Below are 26,649 nucleotides of genomic sequence, written 5' to 3'. Positions count from 1 at the left end.
CCCCCCTCCGTGTCTCTTGGCTCCGCCCACTTTCGTGGCGTTACTCTAAATTTGGGGGCGGGCCTTTACTTTCACAGGGTCAAGTTGCACTTTAAAAATGATCTCAAAGTGATGCAACAGTTTTAGCCTGTGGAAATTTCCCAGTGAGTTTCTGACTTCGTACCTTCAGGTAAACGCAGCTGGACCAGCAGCAGAGTCAGGTGGATGCAATGTTTCCATGGCAACCGCGTCTCCATCGGTGGCAAGCAGCGGCCTGAGAGATGACAGAGGTCACAGAAGGTCACACATTCAGCTGTTGGAGACCCTCTGGTCATCAGAGGGGCTCGTTTCCATGGAGACGCTGATGGATTTATGGGATGGAATAAATCATGCCATAGTTGATTTACTAGTGATGAGTATCAACATCACTATATGTTGCTCAGTCATCTACTGGGTAAATCTAATTCCTCTGAACTGATCAGTGTCATGAGACCCAGTTCTGTTTGGTCCACCGTATCTCAGCCACCAAAACCACCAGAACCATCATCAGAGTCTAACTGGGTCACAGGAACTGGACTTTTCCCAACCCGGTTTAACTCTGAGGATTTTCCAAACTGTGATGTTGGTTCTAACCTGGTGAATTATCCAGAACCTAACTTAGACCTTCCTGCCTTCCACTGCTGGAGTACTTCCTGTTTTCCATCCAATCAGAGAGCAAAGAGACACGCCCACTCTGTCATCCTCTCTCATCAGATCTCAGCTCTGATTCGTTCTGGAGAAATCGGACCTGGCGGTTCAGTTCAACCGGTAAGAAAATACTGCAGAGAGTGACTGTTGGTGGAGTGATGCTGTGGGTCCTTCTTCCTCCTCCTTAAGGAGTCACCATGGCAACCAGTGGCTCAGTGTCACTGGGAAAACGTGGCTCAGCTGGGAGTCGCGTTTTTCCAGCCGAGTCGTTTCCCGTCAGTTTCCACGGTCTAGATCAGGTAAAAAAACGCTGGAATGAAATGGCTTAATGATCCTCATTGTGTAGATCAGGTCTCCAGAGCCTTGATAAAGACGTAGTTATTCCATTCAGGTGGTGCAGCAGAGACGCATCTAAACGCTGCAGGGCAGCGACCCTCAGGACTGGAGTTTGACACCTGTGGCCTAGAGGAATTGAGTCTGTGAGCCGAGTCAGAACCAGAACCAGCTGCTGGTTTGGAGCACAGAGGAGATTAATCTTCCATGGAGATAAATCGGTGCCATAAAGTTTGTTAAAAAAAAAAAACTTTTCAGATTCACTTTTTCTGATTCAGATTTCAAAACTTTTTTTTTTGTTTCATTTGAACAAACTTTATGGCCCCAATGTAGTTCCATAATCATCTGACCAGCTCTGAGCCTCTGTGTGTGTTTTAATGTGGACTTTCAACTGATTCTACCAAACCCAGAGTGCAGGGGGCGGGGCTTACCGCAACACTCTGCTGCCATTGGTTAAACTATCAAACACAAAACCGGAGTACGGCAAGCCATTTTAACATAAAATCAGCTTCATCACATTTATTCCAGAACTCACAAGTTAGTTTATGACCAGACGTGTTAACACATTGATATATCTGTAATTATATTCTGATTAGCACAAACAACATCAGATTTACCATTTAGGTAGCAAATTTTCCAATTTTCAATCTCAGACATGTTTTTTCTAGAAAATTTCTCAGAATTATTGTAAAATTCCTACTCCTTTTTTTTCTATGTACAGCCATCAAACTGTCGCAGATTCATAATTTTTATAATTTCTTTTCATTTTAATGTTTCGACTTTTATGAGATCCTTAAATTTTCCTATTTAATCTTCTGTTTTTTGCTTTTAAAATAAACTTTTATGTCTGAATGGAACCAAAGCGGCTAAACCTCTGAGTGAATCTGAGTTAAATTTAAACTCCAGCTGCTTCGCAGACAGAAATACTTGACTGCATCTCATGACAATCTGATCCTCCTGCTTTATTGAATATTTGTTCATTTTTATAAAAGTATCAAACTATAGATTGTCAGGTTTTACTTTTATTTGACTTACATTTCAAGTTTTTAAAGCTTGAATTTGATTGAATTTGGGATTTTTAGACATATAAAACACATTAAATGTTCCGTCCAGTTGCTTAGTAATCACATATTTCTGGTTTAAAGTGAATAAAATCAAAGTTCTGGATGTTTTTCAGCAGCTGTATGCTTGGGCCGACCAGAACCTCTGCGTGTTCCCGCTGAACCCGACCCGCTTTCACCTCCTATGTGTTTGCTTTACCTGCAGCTGGTTCCGGATCAGAGTCCGTCCATATCCTGACCCAGAGAAACCTCCAGAACCTCCTGGAGACCTGGACCTGGTTCTGACGGGCTGGGTAGGTCCGGTTCCACTCCAGTTCCGGTCCGATTCTGGTCTGAGCCTCAGGAAGTTCACAGCTGACTGGGAGCTTCTGTTGCTGCTAAATAAATCTCCAACGACCACCTGCTGCACGACAACTGTCCTCACACACACACACACACACACACACACACACACACACACCTAGAGACACACACACACACACACACACACACATTGCAACAGTCTATTTTTATTCCAGAAGCTGAACTCTGTTGGTAACATCATGTTGAAGTTTGAAATAAATTGTTTCTCTAATTCTTTATTTATTCTGACAGATTAAAATCTGATTTAATCTGAAATAATCTGCAAGCTTCAGAGTAAAGATAAAATGTTCATTTTCTGCATTAAAAATGTAATTTTATTGAGAAAAACAGATAAAAAAACCCAGTAAAACTGAATTCACCTGGAATAAATAATTTAGACTTAGACTTATTTTACGGTCATCGCACAATGACAGTAAAAAAAAACCTCCAGGAGGTTCTGGAGGTTTCTCTGGGTCGGGATATGGACGGACTGTTTCTTCATTGCACAAAGAAACAGAAGTGTCAATATCATCGCTTGGCCACCAGAGCACAGAAACACAAGTGAAAACAGTATTTTTCAAGCAGTGTCAGACAGTCTTGCTGATGCTTTACTTGGTTACTTTAGTATTTAAACAAGAAAAAGTGAAATATATTTTATGGAGGTTTGGAAATGTTATGATAATGTGACTGGATAATAACTAAAATGTATTATTTATGACTTAATATGATTATTCATGAGTAAGAAAATAACCAAAAACATTAATTATTGTCATAACTTAATTATGAATCCAGAAATTATTCATAATAAATAATTAAATAATGCAAATTCACAGAATTATAATTTTAAAAAGTATGTAATTGATTGAAAATAACAATAGAATGCAATACATTAATAAATCAAAGCAATATTATTTTATATTTTTTAATGTGGCATTTATAATAAATAAAATAATATAAATTATGCAAGATTCTACTTAATGTATTATCTATAAATAAAAGAATAAATAATTATATTTATTGTAGTAAATATAATAATTATAAATCAAACCATTAATTAGATAAAATAGTACAAATTATACAGGATTTTAATTTCTGTAATTAACTATAAATAAAAAGAGAGAATGCACCAGATGTAAATTAATATAATACATTTATAAATCAAGCAAGTATTCTAATTTAAAAAAGCATTTAAATATACATGATTGTAATAATTTAATAAATGTAATTATAAGACAACAATGCAATGAATTGATTAATATAATTAGTTATAAAGTCCACCTATTAGTTAAACAATTATATGGGTTCAGCTAATGTATTTATTGTTTATTAGTTTGTTTATTTGTTTATTTACTTTTGCTGTTGGGACTGAAGACATATTCTTCCAGTTCGGTTTGAGTCCGGAACCAAAGTTTAAATTGCTGAGATGTTTCTGGACGGAACCATTTAAGCTCTGATAAACAATAATAAATCATTAACAAAGAGGAACCTGCGCTGCAGTACCTGCGGCTAGGCAGCAGGGGGCAGCACCACTCTGCGCCGGTGAAACTCCTCCTGCAGGGGGCGCCCTCTGCGCTCCACCTGCAGCTAGGATGCGCTGCTTCTGCAGGTGAATGAGGTTCAGGTGTTCCCGCCTCACCTGAAGCTTTTTATTTATTTATTTATTTATTTTTAACGTAAAGTTCGCGGCGGTGGATCGACGGCGGCCCCGCAGGGTCAAACAGGTTAATTCCCCTGAACGCGGGGCCCCTGCACGCCTCGCTGAGCAGCTCCGGGTCTTTGTTGGAGTTCAGGGTGGGAAGAGGAGGAGGAGGGAGATAAAAACAGAGCGGACGGACCGGGACGATCCACAGAACCGGAGCAGCGGGACCAGCATGGAGGTGAGGCGATTCTATCAAACATTTAGACTCAAAACTTACTGAACTTTTACTAAGAATAACAATATTTAACAGTTTAGATCAGCTTTAACAGTAAAGATTAAACATTTTATCGGCTCATTTCAAACAAGCTGCTCAGCAACACAAGTAATATGTAACAAAACACTTTTTATTTATGTGTGGATGGAAGTTTGAGCTTTTTATTTTTAGGATTTTAAAATAATTTGATGTTAAAAACAGGTTTAGGATGCATTTTCTTCCCAAAAACTGAAAACATAAATAAATAAAACTAATTTTCACAAACAGTTGGTTAAATGTCAAACTGATTCTTCCAACTGAACCACGTCTGAAAACGTTTTGTCACCTTGTTAACGATCAGAATCAGGTTTTAGAGATCCTGGTGCTGAACTGAAACAAAAGAATTGGAATGCGGCCGCGTTTTCCCTCCAACGGCTGATTCATCGGAGACGTTTCTGGAAACAGAAATAACCTGCTGGTGTAACGCTAACACGACTCATTCTGCCCGCTGGAGTTACATTATTCAGACAAGTGTGTCCAAGATGAGGCGCGGGGGCCATTTGTGGCCCCTGGACTTTTTTTGTGTTGTCCATATGGGATAGAAATTTTCCCATCAACGTAGATTGTTGATGCAGATGGAGACATATTTTCAAAAAATGTTAGTATTCATCTTGTAATAGCCAATCTTTCTGCTTTCCCTTTAATTTCACAGTAAATGTTGCGTTTATCCATCGAGTTATTTACACTATTAAAACTTTTTTCAAATAAAAAGTCGCCTAATCATGTTTTTATTGCCAAAAACACCTAAATCTTTTCTAGTTTTCTTCAGTCAAGTTACAAAAGTTGTGGTGCATGTCCCTGTTGAGCTTGGACCGTCTTGGTTCTGGTTCCAGCCGGTTCTGGGACAGTAAGGCTAACAGTCTTGGAGGCTAAAGGTCACGTTTTTCTTCCAGGTCGTTTGGTGAGGTTCCTCCCGGGGGCGGGCAGGTTCGGGATGTGGTGCACTGTTGTCATGTCCCTCCAATATTGCACTCGTCCCGGCCTCCCCGGCCCAGGGGTCGCGACCCCGCGCTCTTCTCCAGGAGGACAGGTGACACGACGTCTGGCGGCCTCAGGAAACGAGAAACGGCAACGGTCGGCTGATGGTCAGAATCTCATCAGAAAGTCAAACTTTTCCTCCGAGAGTTTGAATTTTTTAAATTTTCACTAAAAATGTCTCTTTTTGACTCGTTAAACCTTAAAAAAAAAACGTTTTCCTCACCACCGCACCGTCGGCTTAATGTGTGTATCGGTTTCTTTCTGCATGGCTCTCTCCCCAGGGCGGCACAAACCCCAGGTCTCTGTCAGCTGCAGTTTAATGCTTTTTGTTTTTGCTGGGTAACAAGGAAGCCTGAGTTTGAATCTTTTATAATGAACAGTGCTAAATTAAAGGGCTACTTCTCAGTTTTTTAAAGAATCTGGAGTGAATTTGATCAACTCCAGTAAAAAATCTAAAAGTTTAAAATGATTTAAACTATTTGAAATTTATTAGACCTTTATTATGTTTGTGAAATTTAAAGCCTTTTTAGTGTTTTTTGTACAAGTCAACCCGGAGTGAATTATTCTACACAGTGGTGAGCACACTTCCGCTAGTAGTGCAGCTAACTTCTTGTTTAGCGCTGATTGAAGATAATCAGTCATCACTTAGCATCTCCTAAATAACTTTTTTCTGGATAAATTCTAACATGCTAATTTACTCAACTGCTTTTAAAAGTTTCAGTTGACTTAAGTTCAACATCTGTGTTGAAATTTTGGTTCTCCGTTTTCCCGCCATAATTTTGGCAGGAAAAGTTTTGTTCCTGTATGTTTCAAATAAGAAACATACAGGAACAAAAACACAGACAGTAGAGATATAAATAAGATATAAACATAAAAATTATACATAAGATTTAATATGTAAATGATAATGTCAAAATTAAACTGGTTCTCGGGGGTTATAGACTTTCTAGAGCAAAGATAAGTTTGAATTGACATTAGCAATTTAGCATTAGCTTCCACTAAATACGGCCTCGGCGCAGGGTTTTGGCGTTAGCAGAGGTAATGTTTATGATTGGTGCTTTAAGATTAGCTTCTGCTAAACACGTGTTGATGTAGCTTTAGAATTAGCAGATGTATTTTTGTTGTGCTTTTGTACAACGACATGTATTCTGATTCTGAGCTAATATGTTGCAATGCAGTAACATTAGTGGAACTAATGTTCATAATTAGCACTTTAGCATTAGCTTCCATTAAATACCATGGCAGTGCAGAGCTTTACAGTTAGCACTGCCCACCACTGGTTAAATCAGTTGTTTCTACATTTCTCTAGAACATTGTTGAAATTTATAAATAATTAGGATTGAGATGTTTTTGTCTCAGAACTTTGGTTCTGGTGTTTGTTTCTCTGTTTGAGAGTCAGCCTCAGAATAAATCCTAAAAAAACGAAGGGGCCGTTGTTGGTTGGTTGTTTATTAAAAACATATAAAACATGGAGGACACTTTGATTCCAGCTGATTAGCCTCATCTTGCTGTTCTTCTTCTGTGGTTTCAGTGTGTGAAACTGGTATTGATGGCTATGTGTGACATATTCGAACATGTTTCCACCATGTTTCCTCCTCCTGTGGCTGAAGTTCAGTCTGCCTCCAGATTTGCCGTTTCCACTGCAGGAACTGCTTGACCCGCTCCATGTTGTTTGGAGTGACAACACGCATGTTTTACAGTGTAAGCGATAGTTATTGTTAGGTGTGCAACACGTACAGGTGAGTCATAACCTCTGATGACTTTTTGACATATTTACCTCCGTTTTAAAGCCGGTCGCAGAAAGGAGTCAGGTGCTCCACACGGAAGGAAAATGCTTCGATTCATGAGCTCAAAAGCTGGAGATGCATCGTCCACAGTGTCATGTTTTATTTGGAGACGGTTAACACAAATGGTTGTTGGGTTTTCAGTGACAGAAGCAGAAACAAACTGGACCTCAAAGAGCTTTTTGAGTCTTTTTCTGTCATCAGGACAGAAGCAAACATGGTGGAACATCTCTTCTCCTGATGGTAGCAGATCGGGTTATTTCACGGAAACAGCCAAATCAAAGGGCGAAAACGATGAAGCTTTACAGTAGAGCCGAGTTAAGACCATGGAGGGAAAAGGTGGACACACTGGAGATTATGGCTGGTTTCTGTTTCTCCTGCTCCCAGTCAGGCGCTCGGCTCCCACAGAGCCGCCGTGTGTCTGCAGTCTGTCTGCCACGCTCAGACATGAATGTGCATGAGAAACTGCTGACGATGCGCTGCGAAGTCTTCAGGCACCGTGTCTGAAACAGCAGAAGAAGAGTTTTAAAGGAAAGTCTCGAGCGACACAGAGTCGCAGGCGGAGCGGTTTTTACCGTTGCATCTGTAGCGCAGGTTGGACCAGATGATGTTTTCCTGTGAGAAGCAGAAAACGCCGAGTCGGCCTCCTCTCATCGTCGTGTCGATGACGACGCCGGAGTCCGCCACCATGTCCGTCCCTTCAAAGAACCGCACCCTGAAAACAAAAACAAAACAGATAATCAATTAACCCAACAATCATTCCACCAACCAGTCAATGAAACAATCAATTAACTAGTCAATCAACCAACAAATCAATCAACCAACCATCTGTCATCCTTCTTTCCCAACTAACTAACTGGTTAGCTAGTTAGCTTCCTTCATAGCTAACTAGCTTCTTTCTTTCCTAGCTGACTTCCTCTGTAGCTACTTAGCTAACTTTCTTCCTATCCAGTTATCTAGTTAGCTTCCTTCGTAGCTAACTGGCTTCTTTCTCTCCTAGCTAACTTCCTCTGTAGCTACTTAGCTAACTTTCTTCCTATCCAGTTATCTAGTTAGCTTCTTTCGTAGCTAACTAGCTTCTTTCTTTCCTAGCTAACTTCCTCTGTAGCTATTTAGCTAACTTTCTTCCTATCCAGTTAGCTAGTTAGCTTCTTTCGTAGCTAACTAGCTTCTTTCTTTCCTAGCTAACTTCCTCTGTAGGTTCTGGACCAGCAGGTTCTGGACCAGCATGTTCCGGACCAGCAGATTCTGGACCTGGTTCTGGACCAGCAGGTTCTGGACCTGGTTCTGGACCAGCAGGTTCTGGACCAGCATGTTCCGGACCAACAGATTCTGGACCAGCAGGTTCTGGACCAGCATGTTCCGGACCAGCAGGTTCTGGACCTGGTTCTGAACCAGCAGGTTCTGGACCAGCAGGTTCTGGACCTGCTGGTTCTGGACCTGCTGGTTCTGGACCAGCAGGTTCCGGACCAGCAGATTCTGGACCAGCAGGTTCTGGACCTGGTTCTGGACCAGCAGGTTCTGGACCTGGTTCTGGACCTGGTTCTGGACCAGCAGCTCTTCGGACCTACACCAGAGTTGAGGGAAGTTCAGTTTTTCCCTCATAAACTCTTCCAGAGTTTCGCTCTGCATCTCATCTGCATATGAACGGCGGCCGAAGCGGATTCCTGCCAGGGCTCTGGTCGCCATGGAGACGGGTACAATGGGGAGCTGGGGGGCCCCGGGGCCACAAAGGAGGTTCAGAGGGGAAAGAATGCAGTAAAAAGAAAAAAGAGAAAAGAGACGAATAACGGACGAGTGCAGGAGACATCTGCAGGCTGAGAGTCCGACTCAGTGGTACCGTACAGTACTACAGTACTACAGAGTACTACAGTACTACAGTGCTACAGAGTACTACTACAGTACTACAGTACTACAGAGTACTACAGTACTACAGAGTACTACAGTACTACAGTACTACAGAGTACTACAGTACTACAGAGTACTACAGAAAATACCACACAGGGCTTTCATACAGAGTACTGATGCCAGGATCAGAGATTTGTTTTTAATCATGAGAATAAAGTCAAAATGTCCCAGAAAGTTGTAAAATTATGATAAAAAGTCTTAATGAGAAAAGTTTGGATAAATTTATCTAGATCTATGTGACTAGATCAGTTTGTGGTTTTTTTCTATTCAGTTGTTGATTAATTACTTCAAAGTCCTGCTGATAATAATTTGATGCTGACGTCATATTTGGCTTTGTCATATGATTTTATTCTCATGTTTCAACTTTACAGGGTAATACTGCAACCTTATTCTCAAACTTTTACAATTTTATTTCTCATAATTCGACTTTATTGCCGAATGATTTTATTACTATATTCTCGTAATATTTGACTGTACTGTCATATTATTATGGCTCTAATTGTAATATGATTGTTTATTTTACAGTTTTATTCTTGTGTTATCTTGACTTTATTCTCGTAATATCGTGTCTTTATGTTTGTACGTCTTTATTCTGTTGATTTTGAAAATTTTTCCTTTAATAAAGGAAACAAACATCAAAAACCTGCTCTTTATGTTTTTCTCAAGTCATGTCAATAAAATTAATTTTATTATTATTAATATTAATTAAAAAGTCAGAGGGAATAAAAGCAGAAACATATAGGGGACAAACACTTTTCACAGAACTCTCATTGTTTGTGTTGCATCTTTTTAATGAAGTAGTTCCATTAAACCCTGTTGGAGGATTTAATGGAACTACTTTGTCATAAAGAGACAGTGTTAATATTTAGTGTTAATATTTAGGGANTACTACAGTACTACAGTACTACAGAGTACTACAGTACTACAGAGTACTACAGAAAATACCACACAGGGCTTTCATACAGAGTACTGATGCCAGGATCAGAGATTTGTTTTTAATCATGAGAATAAAGTCAAAATGTCCCAGAAAGTTGTAAAATTATGATAAAAAGTCTTAATGAGAAAAGTTTGGATAAATTTATCTAGATCTATGTGACTAGATCAGTTTGTGGTTTTTTTCCATTCAGTTGTTGATTAATTACTTCAAAGTCCTGCTGATAATAATTTGATGCTGACGTCATATTTGGCTTTGTCATATGATTTTATTCTCATGTTTCAACTTTACAGGGTAATACTGCAACCTTATTCTCAAACTTTTACAATTTTATTTCTCATAATTCGACTTTATTGCCGAATGATTTTATTACTATATTCTCGTAATATTTTGACTGTACTGTCATATTATTATGGCTCTAATTGTAATATGATTGTTTATTTTACAGTTTTATTCTTGTGTTATCTTGACTTTATTCTCGTAATATCGTGTCTTTATGTTTGTACGTCTTTATTCTGTTGATTTTGAAATTTTTTCCTTTAATAAAGGAAACAAACATCAAAAACCTGCTCTTTATGTTTTTCTCAAGTCATGTCAATAAAATTAATTTTATTATTATTAATATTAATTAAAAAGTCAGAGGGAATAAAAGCAGAAACATATAGGGGACAAACACTTTTCACAGAACTCTCATTGTTTGTGTTGCATCTTTTTAATGAAGTAGTTCCATTAAACCCTGTTGGAGGATTTAATGGAACTACTTTGTCATAAAGAGACAGTGTTAATATTTAGTGTTAATATTTAGGGATCAGTGTTAATGTCTTAGTGTGGGAACCCGTCTGACCTGATGTACCCGACCTGCGGCCGGTGGCTCAGCTGCCAGCGGTACGACGTTTTGTCCTTCCAGCCGGCGTTTCGGGGATCCTTCCAGAGCAGCTTCACCTCGCCGAGCGTGTCTCCGGTGTGCCACAGGGCGTTCCTCAGGTACTCCCCCGGCCCGGTCTGAGACTTCACCGCCTGCAGGACCAAAAACTTCAGCTTCAAAGCGTTTTTTTATCTCCCCATTTTTGTCAATGTCAAAATGTTTTTTTCAAAAATTGTTTGTTTTAATATACATTTTTTGTCAATTTTTTTTTTCAGTTTTAAATTACTTCAGTTTCAAATAGTTTTCTCCAGTTTTAACATTTTTGTAGTTACAGATTTTTTCCAGTTTCAAAGTTTATTTCAGTTTTGTTTCAATCCAGGTGAAACCTGGAAGAGGGGGCGGGGCTTATCTGGCTGCGTTCAGGAGCAATCAGGGATAATTGGCTATGATCTGCTGGGAACATTAAAGATTTAACTTGTAGCATCAGATTGTAACCATAGTAACAAAAGTCTGAAATTTTAAATTGTATTTATTCTGAATAAACAGATGTAAACATTTATCTCTCTGGTTAGTGTTGAAATTGAGGCACTCTGGTGTTCATTTTGCTGATGCCTTGGGCCGGCTGCCTGCGGTAAAAGCCGAACCTTGAGCTGCAGGGCGGGCTGGGCCGTGGCCCGGAACGGGACGGACTGCCAGTACGCCTGCTCCGTCTGCTTCCACATCACCACGTAGAAGCTGGACGAGTCCTGGTACCCGAAGATGAAGCCGGCGTAGTCGTCGTCCGTCACCGTGTTGACGTGGAACGTTCCCTCGAAGTCCACGCCGTTAAACGCCGTGTAGCCTGCAGAAACATGGAGGTTTGACGGATCAGAACCAGGTCCATCGGAATCAGGATTTCAATCTGAACGAAGGGAAACGCACCGACAGCTAAACCCGGATCGCTGTTCATCGTCTGAACGATCTCCATGCCCTGAGGACAGCAGAACGGCGGATTAATACATTCAGAGAGTTTTTACTCTGCTTCATTTCATTCAAATGGTTTTATTCTGTTCAGAGAGGAAAACGCAGGACTGTCCCAACAAGCAATAAATCAATCTAAACTGACATGAGCTCAATAATTTCCATTTGCATGATTTGTCGTCTTTCTCTTTTCTTTCTTTTTCTACCAAGAACCAGCCAGATATCTAGGAACCAAGGAAGGAAGTTAGCCAGCCAGCTAGGACAGAAGGAAGCAAGTTAGGATCAAAGATCATTTCAGCCCGTTTGAAGTCCATCATTCTCCAGCAGAGGAAATCATTCGGCCCAATGTCATTCTGTGACACTGAAAGGTGAAGCGAGGCCTGTTAGCATGAAGCTAACGGCCCTCAGGTACCAGGTTAAATGCGTTAGTACCGCATTAAATAAGGTTAAGCAACAAAATTCAAAATAACTTCAATTTCACAAAACTAAGTCTTTTTCTAGCATGAAGTGGTTTCATTAGCTCGTTTTTTCCGAAGAGCTAATGCTCAAAAGTGAAGATGGAAACACATTTTCCAGATAAACTGATGTAGCGAACATTTTCCTCTCATGACTGATCAGCTGTTTCCAATGCCATTAGAATTGCTTTTTGTCTCTCCGTCATCAGACAACATGAAAGATTGCTAATGCTAGTTGACATGATGGAGAATTAGAGCTTTCCTGAAAACCTCTCTCCGTTTTCCTGAGATCTGTGGATCATGCTAGCTTACAACCTCTACTTCCTGTTTATTACAGCCATCCGTAGCATCAACATCTAACAAATTCACCCCAACCAGTAGATGGAAACAAGCCTAGTTCACATTTTGTTTTTGCAACGTTTTAAAAGTTTGCTCAAAATTTGCATGACAAAGGGATGGAAGCAGCTAGCATAGCAACAAGTTACCTGATTCAGAACCACCCAGTTGGGGTCGATCTGGGCCTCGCCTTCAGGGTCCAGGATCACCGTCTGATAGGCTCGGAAGTCCGTCAGCGTTACCTCGGCGCTCTCTGGACACACATCGATCAGATCCATCACGGCGTCGTTGTCGAAGTCGTTCTCGCAGACGTCTCCGACTCCATTGGCTGAAGACAGAAACAAGAGAGACAGGTCCAGACTGAGTCCATAGAGAGAAAGGTTCGGTCCAATCAGGATTCTGGTTCTGCTCGGTACCGTCTGAGTCTTTCTGGTTCGGGTTGATGATCAGTCTGCAGTTGTCGTAATCGTCGATGACGCCGTCGTTGTCGTCGTCGTGGTCGCAGTCGTCTCCGAGGCCGTCGTTGTCGGAGTCCAGCTGGGAGCTGTTGGGGATGTCAGGACAGTTGTCTCTGGAGTCCTGGTGACCGTCTCCGTCCCTGCAGCAGCAGAACAGCAAGACGAGTATTTCAGCGTGTTGTCATGGTTTCAGCAACCTAAACTGATTGGACGACAGTAGGGGAAGATGTTATGTTTGTCAGACATACGAGTCCAGGTTGGTGTCACAGACGTCTCCCACCAGGTCGTTGTCCACATCCGTCTGCAAAACAAGACAAAGTAAAAACCTGACCAACCAGAGCTGGTTAAATGAGCCAGGTTGCTGCTGGAGGACACAGAACCTGCATGGGGTTGCTGAGTTCAGGGCAACTGTCGCAGGCGTCTCCGACTCCGTCTCTGTCTCTGTCCGTCTGCATCGGGTTGGGAACCTTAGGGCAGTTATCCAGAACGTTGGGAATACCTGAACACAGAAACAGCCTGATCCAACAACCGATTTCAGTGTTTTAAACCTTGACTCAACATTTCAGGCACATCGTGAAGAGAAGATGGTTGCCTACAAGTGTCCGGGCAGAAGAAGATATCAGGAGATGGTTTCCCGATTGCTTGAGGTTAATTGTGTCTGTGTTTGTGCAGAGTGGGTGAATGTGAGCAACTTTATCACCTAAGAGCAGCAAAGGACAGATGAACTTGACTTCAGAAGGACTGACTGAAGGTACCATAGCAGGTAGAGAGGCAGGCCAATAGCAAGGCAAAGGAGTAGCTGCCATAGGATGAGTTGATTTATGTTTTATGATATTTGAAGGGGCGTGGCCAGGCCTCAGACTTTGATACATAAAAAAAATCTTAAATATTAAAGCTATGAGGCACGAAACCTGAAATTATTTTCTGAATGTTTCTTAAGTTTGGATCTGCTGGTTTGTATAAAATCTGAAAGATTCTGATCCAACCAGAATAACCCAGACTGGCCTCCTGATGCTGAATATCATTTATTGGAGTCATTTCAGCAACATTTCCTTGGAGATCAATGAGCTGAAATCCTTCAAGTTGGAAGATGCCTGCTGTTCCCTCTGATCACCAGCAGAGGGCAGATTGTCCTCACCATCTCCATCGATGTCCTGGTCGCAGGCGTCTCCCTGTCCGTTGTTGTCTGTGTCCTTCTGGTCGCTGTTGGGGACGGTGGGACAGTTATCACACGAGTCTCCGAACGAGTCGCTGTCCGAGTTCTGCTGATCTTTGTTGGGGACCAAACGGCAGTTGTCCTGAACCACAAACAAGACGTTAGGTTGACCGCGGCAGCTGGAGCAGCGTCTACACCCGGTTGATATCCAACCTCCACATTCTTGATGCCGTCTCCGTCTGCATCCTCGTCGCACTGGTCTCCGATGCCGTCGTTGTCCGCGTCCTCCTGGCCCGAGTTTGGCGTAAACATGCAGTTGTCCTGATGGACGAGGTCAAAGTGTCACCAACACATCGTAATGCTGACTAGCAACTGTGGGAAATTTGCGATCTGACCCATTTCCAACTGCGACCTGATCTGTCTCCAGGTGCGACCTGACCTGTCTCCAGGTGCGACCTGACCTGTCTCCAGGTGCGACCTGACCTGTCTCCAGGTGCGACCTGACCTGTTTGCAGTGTTTGTCATTGTCCATGCAGGGCAGAGAGCGGTCGGGGTAGCCGTCGATGTCCGTGTCCATTCCACAGGTGTGTCCGTTTCCGGCCCAGCCAACGTTACACTGGAAACACATTCAGAACACATGAAAGGCTTCCAGCAAAACTCTAAAGTTTAAGGCTGAAACAATTAATCGTGATTAATAATTTAAAAATAATTGATTAATCATTAACTGGAATAAAAGGACATTTGCTGAAAGAACAATACATTTAGAGCAGAAATTATGTCAAAACTCTATAAAAATACAAACATTTTGAATTTTAGATAGAAAAAATGTCTTTGTCTGTAATTCTGATCAACCCAGAAGTGGAAGTTTTAGATTCACCTGGTTCAGATTCTGGAAAAAACCTCCAATTAAGCACCTTTTCCATCCATTTATTAAATGATAGATGAGTTAGATTTGATTTGCTCTAACTCATTATATCAGATTCCTCACTAAAAACGCCCAACTTCAGTAAAAACCTGGTGCATGCTGGGATTTACTGAAGCTAAAATTAAACATTCAGGCTCAAATATATTCATACACCCTACAGCTCCAATTAACGATTATTGTAATAATCAATTATTCTGATGATTAATTGTTTATTCTGAAAATTAATCAATTAATCAGATAAATAATTTGCCACATTCTGCAGATTTTTTGATTAACCAATTAATAACTGTGTGCAAAATGTGCTTTATTTCTTTCCTTCTTTTTTCCTTCCATCTGTGCTTCTGTAGTTCCTGTTTTATCTCCTCTGCTGAGAGTTTTTCCCTCACCCTGCAGGAAACTTCTCCGTTCCTCTCCATGGCACAGTGGGCGTTGGTGTCACAGGGGTCAAAGGTCAACGCAGCACATGACTTCCTAGGGGAGCAGCCAGATGTTTGGTTGCCATAGAAACCAGGTTTACAGCCTCCGCATTTGTAGGAACCCTGAAAGAGACAGGAGAGCTAAATGTCCACCAGGGGGCGCCGTCTCGACGGGATCCTCAGTAAAACTGGTTCATTTCTCAACCTGAGGATTTTTTCTGCCTGAACGAACAAACAGAAACCTGTAAAGGTGAAAGATCTGCAGCAGAACCGTTGATGGGTCGCTTCAGACGCCGGCAGTCAGTCTGGATCAGGATCAATGAATAAAACCAGAGCGTCTTCTCATCTTTCCACTCACCACAGTGTTGATGCAGACCGAGTTTGATGCACAGGCGTCAGAGAGGTCCACACACTCATCGATGTCCACACATTCCTGAAACACACACACACAGATCCAGCTGGGATTTTAAAGCTTAACTGACAGGAACATCTTGTGAAATTTCCCTGGGAAAGGTCTCAGATCCATCTGGTAAAAAGTGAATATTCTGCAAACAAAAGGAGGAAATTTAATCTCATCTTTTAAGAGAAGGAGCATCGGAGGTTGATGTCAGAACTGAAACCTCCGCAGAACGCAGCAGATCGCCTCTGCTCGTTTCCCGGCGGGTTAATGACTTCCTACCAGCGGTGAGATGATGTCGCCCAGACTCAACGCGGTTTTTCCACAGCTGGGAGCTTTCTGTGCTGCTTCAGAGGCTCTAATGGTTTCCAGCTGCATCCCAGCAATACACTCACACTCAAACTGGGATTACCGACAGCTGATTGTTGCTGCTAACTCGCACAGTCCAACATTCATTTACACGAGCAGTCAGACTGGATTTGCTAAAGACGCCTGTACAAACAGAATCAGCGGCTTTGGATCGGAGTTTGCAGTGACATAATGATGACAGACTTTCCGTTTCTCACCAAAGCGGTTAATTATGGAGCTCTTTTAAGACAAATTTACAGATTTAACTTCAGAAAGACTCGTTTTCCTGTAGAGAAGAAGAACTGTCTCCCAAACCGAAATCAAAACGGACGTGTTGAGTTAATGTGTGAGGAAGGAGCCAAATAAATGTCATCACTGACATGAAAGAAAAAAGCTACAAATGGCTGAGCAAAGTGAGAGTTCATCTATTAAACTGACTGGAGGTGGATACAGAAGCTAAACTGAGATTAAGTCAGTGTTCTCTTCTTCTTACTCCTTTACAAACAGAAAAGTAGTGATAAATTATTTTGTTCTTGGTTATGTGTTTTCTGTCCTACTGGTCGCCTGTTTTCTTATTTTTCAAAACCTGTTTGAAATAAATATTAAAAAGTCAAATCAAAACTAAAAACTGGTTAATAGACATTTTTTCTAAGTGTCGTTGTGAGCCTGCTGCTTTTTTATTAAACTGAATATAATTTGTATAATTTTTGGTAAACTTAAAAATGGAGCTATTACTGTTGCAGGTTAATTTTCTGTACTACAGGACAGTAACTGTTAGGGACGCACTAATATGAAAACTGGGCTGATGTTGATATTTAATATTCATACTGCTGTTACCAATATTTTACTTCATCATAATTTTTATTCGATTACTCGATTAATCGTAAAAATAATCAATATAATACTCGATAATAATTGTTTAAGCAGCCCCAGATCTAAACACAGCTCCTAGTAGACCTGTTTGTGTGTCTTGGCGTAGTCCAGTCCTGTTCCGGCCAGCGGCGCCCCCCACAGGCCTGGAGGACACGGCTTGCAGATGAAGCCTCCTTCCGTGTTGATGCAGGCGTCAGGAGAATAACACGGCTGCAGCTCACACTGCGGACGGCAAACAGGAAGCAGTCAGTGTCTCCATCCTCTGCCGGACGTCTCGTGGCGTCCTGTCCTCACCTCGTCAACGTCCCTGCAGTGCGTCCCGTTGCCAGTGGTTCCAGGTGGACACTGTCCACAGGTGTACCCGGGGTACTGCAGGCTGTCCATGCAGGACACTCCTCTGTAGCAGGGGTTGGGGGAGCAGCGAGAGCGCGGTTCATGGAAACCTGCAGGCAGACGGAGGGACAGGTGGGAGGACAGGGGGACGGACAGACAGACAGGGGGCGGCTTCAATCGGGTCCTCAGGTCATTCAGAGACGTCCACAGAGCTGCTGACTCACCACAAACCTGGCACTCCAGGATGGTGTTCCTGATCAGAGACATCTCCTTTACCTGAGGACAGACACGCCGTTGGCTCCTGAGACCATGATACTGACTCACCTGTCTCCATGACTCACCTGTCTCCATGACTCACCTGTCTCACCTGTCCCTCTGTCTCAGTGTCTCACCTGTCTCCATGACTCACCTGTCCCTCTGTCTCACCTGTCCCTCTGTCTCAGTGTCTCACCTGTCCCTCTGTCTCACCTGTCCCTCTGTCTCACCTGTCCCTCTGTCTCAGTGTCTCACCTGTCTCCCTGTCTCACCTGTCCCTCTGTCTCAGTGTCTCACCTGCTCTCTGATGTCCTGTCGCAGCTCTCCCAGGATCTGGTTGAAAATGATGAGCTGACCAATCAGAGCCTTGGTGTGTTCACCTGACAGATGATGTCACAAACAGGATGTCCAATCAGAGATCAGAGTAAAGGTCATGGACGATCAGAACCGGTTAAGTGATCAGAACCTCACCCAGGATGGACTGGACCTCTCCCTTCCCTGAGGAAACAAAGAACCCATCACCGATCCGGATCAGAACCACAGAGCAGCTGAACTTCAGGTTCGGATCCAGGTGAGCTCACCTGAGTTGAAGGCCGACGAGTCTCCTTGGAACGGACAGTCGGTCAGCGCTCCGGCTTTAGCAACGCTGCCCCCTAGAGCCAGGCGGAGGGACTCCACTGCGCCCTGACAGAGAGAGGCCCGATGAGACAGACGCAGAGACGCGCCGGTCCTGCTGGACAGGAAAACGTCTAATCTTGAATCAGGACGAACTGAGGTGACGGAGGAGTTCTGGTCCAAACCTTCAGAGTGACCAAACTGAGGTTCCTCAGTAGAACGAGAGTTCAGAGGTCAGCTGAGGTACTTTATCGAGACGCGTCCCGGAGCCCTGCGGTTTTCAGTCCCACTGGTAGGAAACCCCAAGGAAGACCCTCCACAGCCTCTTCCCCACTAGAGCAACCGGTTCCTCCATTAGCAGATCCTGTAAGGTCCAGGGCTGGCACACGGCAACGTACCAGCCGGACAAAGATGGCTGCTGACCCTTTGCAACTGCGTCAAGGCACACAGACGGACACTGGAAGTGACGGGCAGGACTTTGAACTGAAATAGTTTTTCCAAGTTGTTGTTGCCAGAACAGCCGTTGTTCAGGTTGAGTTAAGTTGTCTGGGGAAGCAGCTGACCCAGATGGAGCTCATCGGCAGCGGTATTTTTCCTTCTCCCTCCTGACGGGTGTGCTGATTTGACCAAACTGCTGACTTTGCCTGAATTCACACCAGACGATTTCTACCTCTAAGTCTGACTCGTACCATCTCCATAAAGCAATAGTTGACTGCATGTCACTATTCTTAGTTATTTATGAACGTCAATCTTCTTACCTTATAAAAAGGTTTTTTTGCTGCAAATCTGCAAATCCACTGCAGAGCAGTGGCGCTTACGACAGACGGCTGCTGTCCATTACCATCTCCTGTCCTCATCAGAAGGTAGGCTATGGAATGACAGGTTTGGTTTGCATCTGTGTGCTAAACAGGAGCGACATCAGGGGACCGATTGTGTGTTTCTTGAACAGTTTTACTGAAGTTAACGTGTCCGCAGGTTGTTTTGATGTCTGGTTTATGAAGAGCAAGCGATTTGATTGGCAGCAAACTGCATTGTCATGGTGCAACCTCCAGCAAAAGGTTTAAGAGAAATTGGCCCCTCAAGGTTGCTCAAACAAAATGATATCATCGGTGTGTCATCCACAGCTCCCGCTCGCAGGTGGACCGCCCACGTTCCACCGCCAGGAAGACACTGCCAATGCACAACTTGGAACAGAACCAGACATTATCCGTCTAGAGTGAGACAACGGAGACCTGGCCCAACGGGACCAACTCAGGAGCCCAACCTCCAGAGATACTGTCCTTTAACCTCCAGATGCCACTCTGCGCCAACGCACCTGAATCCCCCTCGTTAGCAGTCATCCAGCTCTGGTAACCAGGGATTCCCTTGGTCCAGGTATGGAGGAGGGATGTATCTAAAAGCTGAAGGATAGCAGCTCTGGAGGACTGGAGACACCTGGACTAAACTGCCTTTCCCTTCTGGCCTGCGGACACCATGGGATCCTCCAGGGGAAATCAGAAGTAACATTTGAGTAAAGAAATGTTAAATGTCCTCCACAGCTTCGTCCTTCAAACTAAAATCATGTAAAAGCCAAGTAAAACAATCAGTTATTCAGATTTCTCTAGTTAATTCATGCAATCTTTGCTGTTCTTATCCCTCTAACCTGAAGTCGGGCGTAGGATTTCTGTCCATGTCGGATCTCCACCATGTCCGCCTCTCTGGGCAGAGGAACCAATGGGGGAACGCCCTGACTGGAGTCGACCAATCGGCAGTCGGCATACAGCTCCACCTGCATGTTGCTGCGCTGGAGGCCGCCCAGTCTCAGGATGATGGAGTGAGTCCGTCCGTCGGCCAGGACGGAGTTCTGCAGGTTCACGGTGTGGACCTTCCCATCGGCTTTGACGTACCGGACCAGAACTGAGGACGAGGAGGAAAAGCTTAGGTTGAAAATTAGGTTTTTCTTTTATCCGCGGTTCGTTTATGTGGGAGAGAAGTGGAACAGGAGAAAGCTTCAGCTGGATTAGGGAGGGAAACAGACTTCATGGAAAATGTTGAGAGAATAAGCTGTTTAAACAGCTAGCATGCCTAGGTGGGACCCATGTGGGGGAAAGGAGGGCTGATATATGGGTCCCACAGGGGTTTGCCCATGTGGGGCCCATATAGTCTGCCCTCCTTTTCCCCACATGGGGCCCACCTAGGCATGCTGGCAGGGGGCTAACATCGAGATCAAAACAGTCTCTACTTTATGAACGGTTTGTTACAAAAACTTAAAGATGCTTTAATGTCACTTTAAACATTTATTCATTACCTTCCCATTTGTTTTGAATTTGCATTAGCTCCTGCTAATGTTGTTAGCTCAAGTCAGTTATGTCACATCTGGCAAATGTTTTTAGCTCCTGCTAGTAGTGTTAGCGAGAGCTAGCTAATAGATTTTGCTCCAGCTTGTGGTGTTAGCCCCTGCCAATAGCTTACCTTTTGCTTATGGTGTTAGCTCTAGCTAATGTCATTAGCTGTTGCTAATGACATTAGCTCTAGCTAGCATCATTAGCAGTAGATCATAAGTCCATCTCGTTTATGACGGCCCATGAAACCGTTTTTGTTTCCCTCAAAGTCTCGTCGCGTAAGCGGCTCTCCTTGTACCGAGTCGCTGAACTTCCACCAACCTTTGTGGATCTTCCCCATGATGGCGACCTCCAGGTACTTCCTGTTGTCCTGCTTGCTGTAGAGCCCAAACAGAACCCCGCCCATCTTGACGGGCAGTCGGATTGTCGACACCACGTAGACGTCACTGAGCACGCTCAGACCGCCCGACAGCTTCTCCACCGCCGCCACGTTCTGCTTGGAGTCCTGGAGGCTCAGAACGTCGATGACTGCAGGGAGGAGACGCAGACACACGGCAATCATCACAGAAACACAGAGATAACAACGTAAAGCCATTCAAGATGATGATGTCACTGCTTCTGCTGCACTTTAACGTTACAGCTGCAGCTGGCAGATTGTGGAAAATCCTTCTAACTGGTCAGGGAGAGCCGTTCTGGAAATGAAACCCAGCCGAACATCTGGAACTGGACCCACAGCTGCTGGTTTGACAGACTTCCCAGACTGCCCAGTTTCTGTAACATAATCCCAGTTTGACAGACTGGGATCTGGTTCCCAGAGCTCCTGAGGCCAGTTCTGAAAACCTGGAACTGATTATCAGACTTCTGCTGCCTGACACAGTTTTCATATCTGTGGAAACAGAAAACCGCTGAGTCAGCGAAATGCCGGAGACTTCAGTCACTTTAAATAAACTTTAGGTGTTGCTCTGATCTGCAGCTTTTCACTGCGACTCCACTTTGTAACATGCTGAAACAAGAAAACACTTGATCCTCTTTAATAGAGTTCACACAGATGAAAATAAGATTAAAAAACAAGAAAAATGTCAAAATCTCTCTGAATTATTTAGAGCCTGGGCAGAGACTCAAATGGTTTTGTGCCGATTAAAGACGTTCAAACTATGGGTTTGTAATGTTACAGTCAGGACTAAATAATTTGATTTATTTTGCATCTGTAGGAAATAAAAAGGGAGATTCATTTTTCAAAGTCATATTTTCACCATGTTATTCATTCATTTTTGAATGAATGAATAAATGACAATAAATATATTGTTAGCTAGCTAGAGATTCAACTACAAATTAAATGAAAAAATAAAACTTTTACATTGGTGGTCCACTTCCTGATTTTGGCAAGTGAATCTGAATATTCCCTAAATATCCAAATTTAACCAATATTTAGGTTTATGCTAAATATTATCTAATGTTTAGGTAACAAATGTTATGTATAGATAATAAAGGCAATTTTTAACCTTAGGCTAAATATTTGGCTTGCTAACTAAACATTTAGCTAGCTCAAGGTTTCTTAATATTAAGCTTAAAGGTAAGTATTTAGCTATTAAAATATTTAACTAGTTTAAAGCAAGCTAAATATGCAACTTAAAGCTAAATATTTAGCTTGCTATTTAGTTAGCTAGCAAGCTAAATACTATGCTGAATATTTAGTATGAAACTGTTACATTTATAAATGAATATTATCTAATGTTTAAACTTTAGATAATATTCTAAAGTTTAAACATTGTGGAAATATGGAGTTGAAAAATGAGCCCGTTTTTTCTCGTATGGCTGGATAAATAAACCAAATTATTGTTGTTAGTTTTGACTGTGCAGCTTCCCAAACGGCGCCCCGTATCCAACATGTCCGACTGCGTCCAGCAGCTGCGTCGGCTCCAGACTGAAGACCGGAGTAAAGATTTTCCCTCTGATGGATCCTCCTTCTGATTGATCAGGATTTCTGGGAAATAAATGCTGTAAAAATCCGATCCAAGAGTGGGGTTGCTTTCTCTCTCTGTCCAATAAAACCGCCGTGGAAAAACATTTGGATCAAAACGTCTCCCAACAATCCAAGACGGTGATGATCTGCTGGTTTCCAGGAGAAACAGAAGCTAACCTGGACCGGGTCAGTGTCAGTCAGGATGTGGGCCTGAATGTCATACCAAGGTCGGAGGAAACTACGGGACAAGAACGGTTCAGGAAACTACGGTGAAATAAACAAAATGCTGAAGCCACAAAACAGAAACGTTTCACGAGTGGAAAGAAAAAGTCTTAAAAATCATAAAATGTCTCCGGAACGTTTGCGGCTGCTGGTTTCAACCTAATATCAGAAAGGAGCTGCAGAAATTAAATCTGATTGGAAAAGTCAAAAGTTTTCCAAAAAATTAACGAAGGACTGACGTTTGTCAGAAAACATGAAGGAAGGATCTCTTGTAGCAGCCACTGCAACGAGTCTGAAGAAACCTCTGACTGAAGACTGTTAGCATGTCGCTAACAGCTCAAAATCCAGGCAGCAGAGACGATTTTCCAAAGCAACATTTCCTGAATGACACCATCAAATGCTGTCTCGCTCTGCTAATCCACCTCGTTTGCTTTTGACACTTTATGGAGCTAAATCAGGGCCGTGAAGTTTGCTCAAAAGAAAAAACTATTTAAAACTGAAAAAAAGAGAATTAATTAAAACTTAATTTATTTTTCCAAACTGAAAAAAAAGATTTGAGACTGAAAAAAATGAAACAGTTAAAAAGTTCTGAATCTGAGGGGAAAAAAAAAAGTGGAAAAAACATGTTCAGAAGTCTTTTTAATGGGGATGGGGGGGTTCCAGATTTTTTTTTATTTCAAAATAATTCTTGAGTTTCAAATCTTTTTTTCAATTTAATTCTGTATTCCTTTAGAACAAACATCATGGCCCCAATTTAGCTCCATACGCTCCTCTTTAAGTCTCAGCATATGGTGGATTAGAATCAAAGCTATGTCTGATTTCTTTTCTCCTGTTGTCAAAGCAAATCTTCCTGCTGCTGTTTAAGTGCTTCAGTTTAATTTTCCATGATTGCATCACATGAGCTCATTTCCACGCTGTCAAAAATTAAAGCTTTCATTTAAAATGCGTCTTTTCCTTACTTAGATGCTCTAAGAATTTACAGCCGTTTCAGCCCAGACTGTGGTTTCATTAAACTATCAGTTCCTCATGTCAAACACATTTTCAGATATAGCTTACCAGATTTTTAATATATGAAACTGAAAAAATAATTCTAAAAAGTTTTGAAACTGTAATATATAAAATTAAACTGAAAAACTATTTTTTTAATTATAAAAGATTTCAAATTAAGGAAAAATAAATTATTTTAAACTGAAATAAAAGATTTGGAAGTGAAAAAATATTACTTTTCAGATTTCTTTTTTTTTTTTTTTTTAAACAAACTTCATGCCACCAATTTAGCTCCATAGCCAAACCCATCAGAGACGATTAGTACTGAGTTAATATACTAATTAACCACTAATTAGCCGTTAATTAACCTCTTCAGCTTCACCTGACCAGAACCTCTCAGAGAAATAAACCCTTGAAGTCCGGCTCGGTTCTGTTACCTTGAACGTCCGCTCCGTCCGGGAACCCGGCCGACAGCTGAGCGAACAGAACCGCCAGCAGAACCGGGAAACCCCAACCCATTACTGGACCGGTTCCGTCTGAAAAGTTCCAGCAGCAGAGCAGAATGATGATGGAAAACAATAAACCGAGCTGTGGGTTCGGAACTGAGGATGGACCCGAACCCTGAGGCGGCAGCAGTGGGGGGCGGTGGGGTTCGGCTGAAGTTTCGGTGCGGAGGAAGAAGCGGCGGTTAGGGGGAGAACAGGCTGGGTCCAAACCGAGAGACGAAAAGCAATAAGTCACGCACCAGTCCGAACCGAACCGACCCGAACCACCGGAGGAGAAACTGACGGTCCAGCCTCACGAGCTCACAGCTGGAAACTGCAGCTGGCGCGCGCGCTCACCCCGCAGGCGCGCGACCGGAGAGAGGGACGTTCACAGGATTCAGCTCCGAACCGGACGGGTCCTTCTCCAGTTCTGATCCAAACGGAACCCGAAACTAAAAGAGTTCAAGACTCAAATCCTGGATTAAACAGCAGAAACCTGATTTATGAAGGGATGCGGCTGATCAGCAGCAGTTCTAAGTCAGAATGAAGGAAGGTTAGCTTCATATTGCGATAAATCAGGTTGATTTCAGTGTGTGTTATTGATTAATCGTAACTTAATTCCAAATAATGAACAATTTAAGCAATATTTTTATTTTTAAGACCATTTTTTCTGCTAAATTGTTAAAGAAATAGACATGAGCTCATCGACGACAATATTTATCATTTTTAATTTGATCTTCAACCATCAGATTGGAGCAAAGTTCAGCTTTTCAGGAATGTGGTTGCCGACATTAGCATTAGCGATAGCTGCTAATGCTAACTTCAGAAGCGTTAGCATGCTGACATGTTAGCAGTTAACATTGAGATGCCATTTTATGCTTGAATAGCTTCAATGACAGGCTAGCTTCTTTTAGCACAACTTGAACACAATAATAGTCTTTTCCATATCAATTTAGAAGCTGAATTGAACAGAGAAGCGGCTTCGTCATCCATTGCTATCAGCGGATTTAGCTTGTGCATCAGATTTGCAGTCGTATCAGGAACAAACGGCTACAAATGTTCCACTCTGAAATTTTGTATAATTTTTTTAATTGACTAATTTCATCAGCATTGATATCGGAAGCAGCAGATAATATCAAGTACTTAACATATCAATATCGGCCCAATAAGTAAAACTGGACCAATATTAATTATTCAATCATAACGACCAATGTTTATTTACATCCTGTTAGTTTGGGTTGTTGTTTGTTTGGTTATGTGTTGTTGATCCAGGATTATCAGTTCTCTAGCTGATAATCCTGTTAGTAATATCTGTTGTTTATTCACAGTGTAGAAAGAACAGAAAAATATAATATTTATAATATTGGTAAATTTTCACATTGGTGCATCGCCACTGGACATTTTAGAAAAACTAAAATCACATGACATGCAGGTGATCTGTTCTCAGTTTTTGATTTTGATTTTTAGGAACTAAAAATTTAAGAAATCTGAATATGTAAATTAAACTTCAGCATCTCACTATGAAACAAATAAAGAAAAATGAAGCAGGATTACTTTTAAACAAAATAAATTTAAAAAGTGTCTGGATGGAGAGGAAGAAAGTTTGTGCTTCTGAATTCACCAAAGATCTTTTCTTCCGCTGAGAGTCTCCACTCCCCCTGACCTGACGCTGCAGGTGCTCCAGGTTCGCTTTCCCTCTTGTTTTAGGGTAAACGTCAGATATTAACAGGCTGTTAGAGTCAGCAGTTAGGAATGCAGAGCTGCATACTGTCAACATGCAACAGCAGCGCAGAAACAAAGCCGCCTCAGAGAGGCTCTCCTTAACCAGGCCTAATAACACAGACGAGTTTCAGGCAAGGTAGCTGCTGCTGCTGGAGTTATCAACCAAAGTCTATGAGATTATCAATTAAACTACCGTAATACACTTACATAAGACTAAGATAAACAAAGTTAAAGGTAAGCAACACTAAAACACCAAGATAGGAATAATGTGAAGTAAAGTTAAACTATGATGAGAGGACCAGAGGTAAAATAATGGCAAGATAAAGGCAAACAAAATTAAACTAGGATGAGATGAAGTTACATTAAACCAGTGGTTTCCAAACATTTTCTGCGCCCCCCTATGGATTACAAATGGCTGTCTGGTTGAAACGACGCGTGTGACGAACGGGGGGCATCGACTTTTGCTGAAAACAGACACCAACATCGGTAGCCTACAAGCTACTTGTTAAGCCTAAGGTGCTGTATTGATATTAGCTAGTCATCTTTTAGCTAACATTACCTGCATCCAGCAGCTTTACTCAACTCAGTCGGTTAGTTTG

General features: G+C 42.3%; 2 protein-coding genes and 1 long non-coding RNA gene across 3 annotated transcripts in view; 1 reads left to right on the top strand and 2 right to left on the bottom strand.

Annotated features, from left to right (window-relative positions):
• The window catches only part of hjv (hemojuvelin BMP co-receptor), an 8,389-nt gene extending 5,842 nt beyond the window's left edge, over window positions 1–2,547 (bottom strand). The window contains exons 1-2 of the mRNA XM_007576947.2: window positions 2,260–2,547; window positions 164–253 (exon numbers count right to left, since the gene is read on the bottom strand). Coding sequence (XP_007577009.1) covers window positions 164–236 — 73 coding nt within the window. The 5' untranslated portion in view covers window positions 237–253; window positions 2,260–2,547. The remainder of the gene's footprint in view (window positions 1–163; window positions 254–2,259) is intronic.
• A 4,223-nt stretch (window positions 2,548–6,770) lies between these two features.
• On the bottom strand, window positions 6,771–24,634 carry thbs3a (thrombospondin 3a). The gene is made up of 23 exons (XM_007576923.2): window positions 24,281–24,634; window positions 20,993–21,199; window positions 19,993–20,246; window positions 18,317–18,419; window positions 18,207–18,233; window positions 18,033–18,115; window positions 17,705–17,756; window positions 17,442–17,590; window positions 17,232–17,369; window positions 15,888–15,962; window positions 15,500–15,652; window positions 14,694–14,804; window positions 14,402–14,509; window positions 14,171–14,330; window positions 13,413–13,531; window positions 13,281–13,333; window positions 12,991–13,172; window positions 12,724–12,902; window positions 11,745–11,793; window positions 11,468–11,664; window positions 10,803–10,975; window positions 7,692–7,831; window positions 6,771–7,619 (listed from the first exon to the last, which is right to left on the bottom strand). The coding sequence occupies exons 1-23, from the start codon at window positions 24,360–24,362 to the stop codon at window positions 7,558–7,560; spliced, it is 2,856 nt and encodes a 951-aa protein (XP_007576985.1). The 5' UTR covers window positions 24,363–24,634; the 3' UTR covers window positions 6,771–7,557.
• Window positions 24,635–24,787: 153 nt separating this feature from the next.
• LOC107833643 (uncharacterized) overlaps window positions 24,788–26,649 on the top strand; it is a 3,837-nt gene continuing 1,975 nt past the window's right edge. The window contains exons 1-2 of the long non-coding RNA XR_001659408.1: window positions 24,788–26,217; window positions 26,263–26,284. This is a non-coding gene — a long non-coding RNA (uncharacterized LOC107833643). The remainder of the gene's footprint in view (window positions 26,218–26,262; window positions 26,285–26,649) is intronic.

The sequence above is a fragment of the Poecilia formosa genome, unplaced genomic scaffold, assembly GCF_000485575.1.
Source record: "Poecilia formosa unplaced genomic scaffold, Poecilia_formosa-5.1.2 Scaffold420, whole genome shotgun sequence".
Lineage (NCBI taxonomy): Eukaryota > Metazoa > Chordata > Actinopteri > Cyprinodontiformes > Poeciliidae > Poecilia > Poecilia formosa.
This window is presented reverse-complemented; position numbering and strand designations above follow the sequence as displayed.

Bases quoted from the DNA above. Each gene is read 5' to 3' on its own strand.
- thbs3a (XM_007576923.2), bottom strand. From the start codon at position 24,362: ATGGGTTGGGGTTTCCCGGTTCTGCTGGCGGTTCTGTTCGCTCAGCTG. The intron at 17,591-17,704 runs GTGAGTCAGCAG...GTCTGCCTGCAG, and splicing joins CCTGGAGTGCCAGGTTTGTG to GTTTCCATGAACCGCGCTCT. The intron at 13,334-13,412 runs GTTCTGTGTCCT...CTTGTTTTGCAG, and splicing joins AACTCAGCAACCCCATGCAG to ACGGATGTGGACAACGACCT.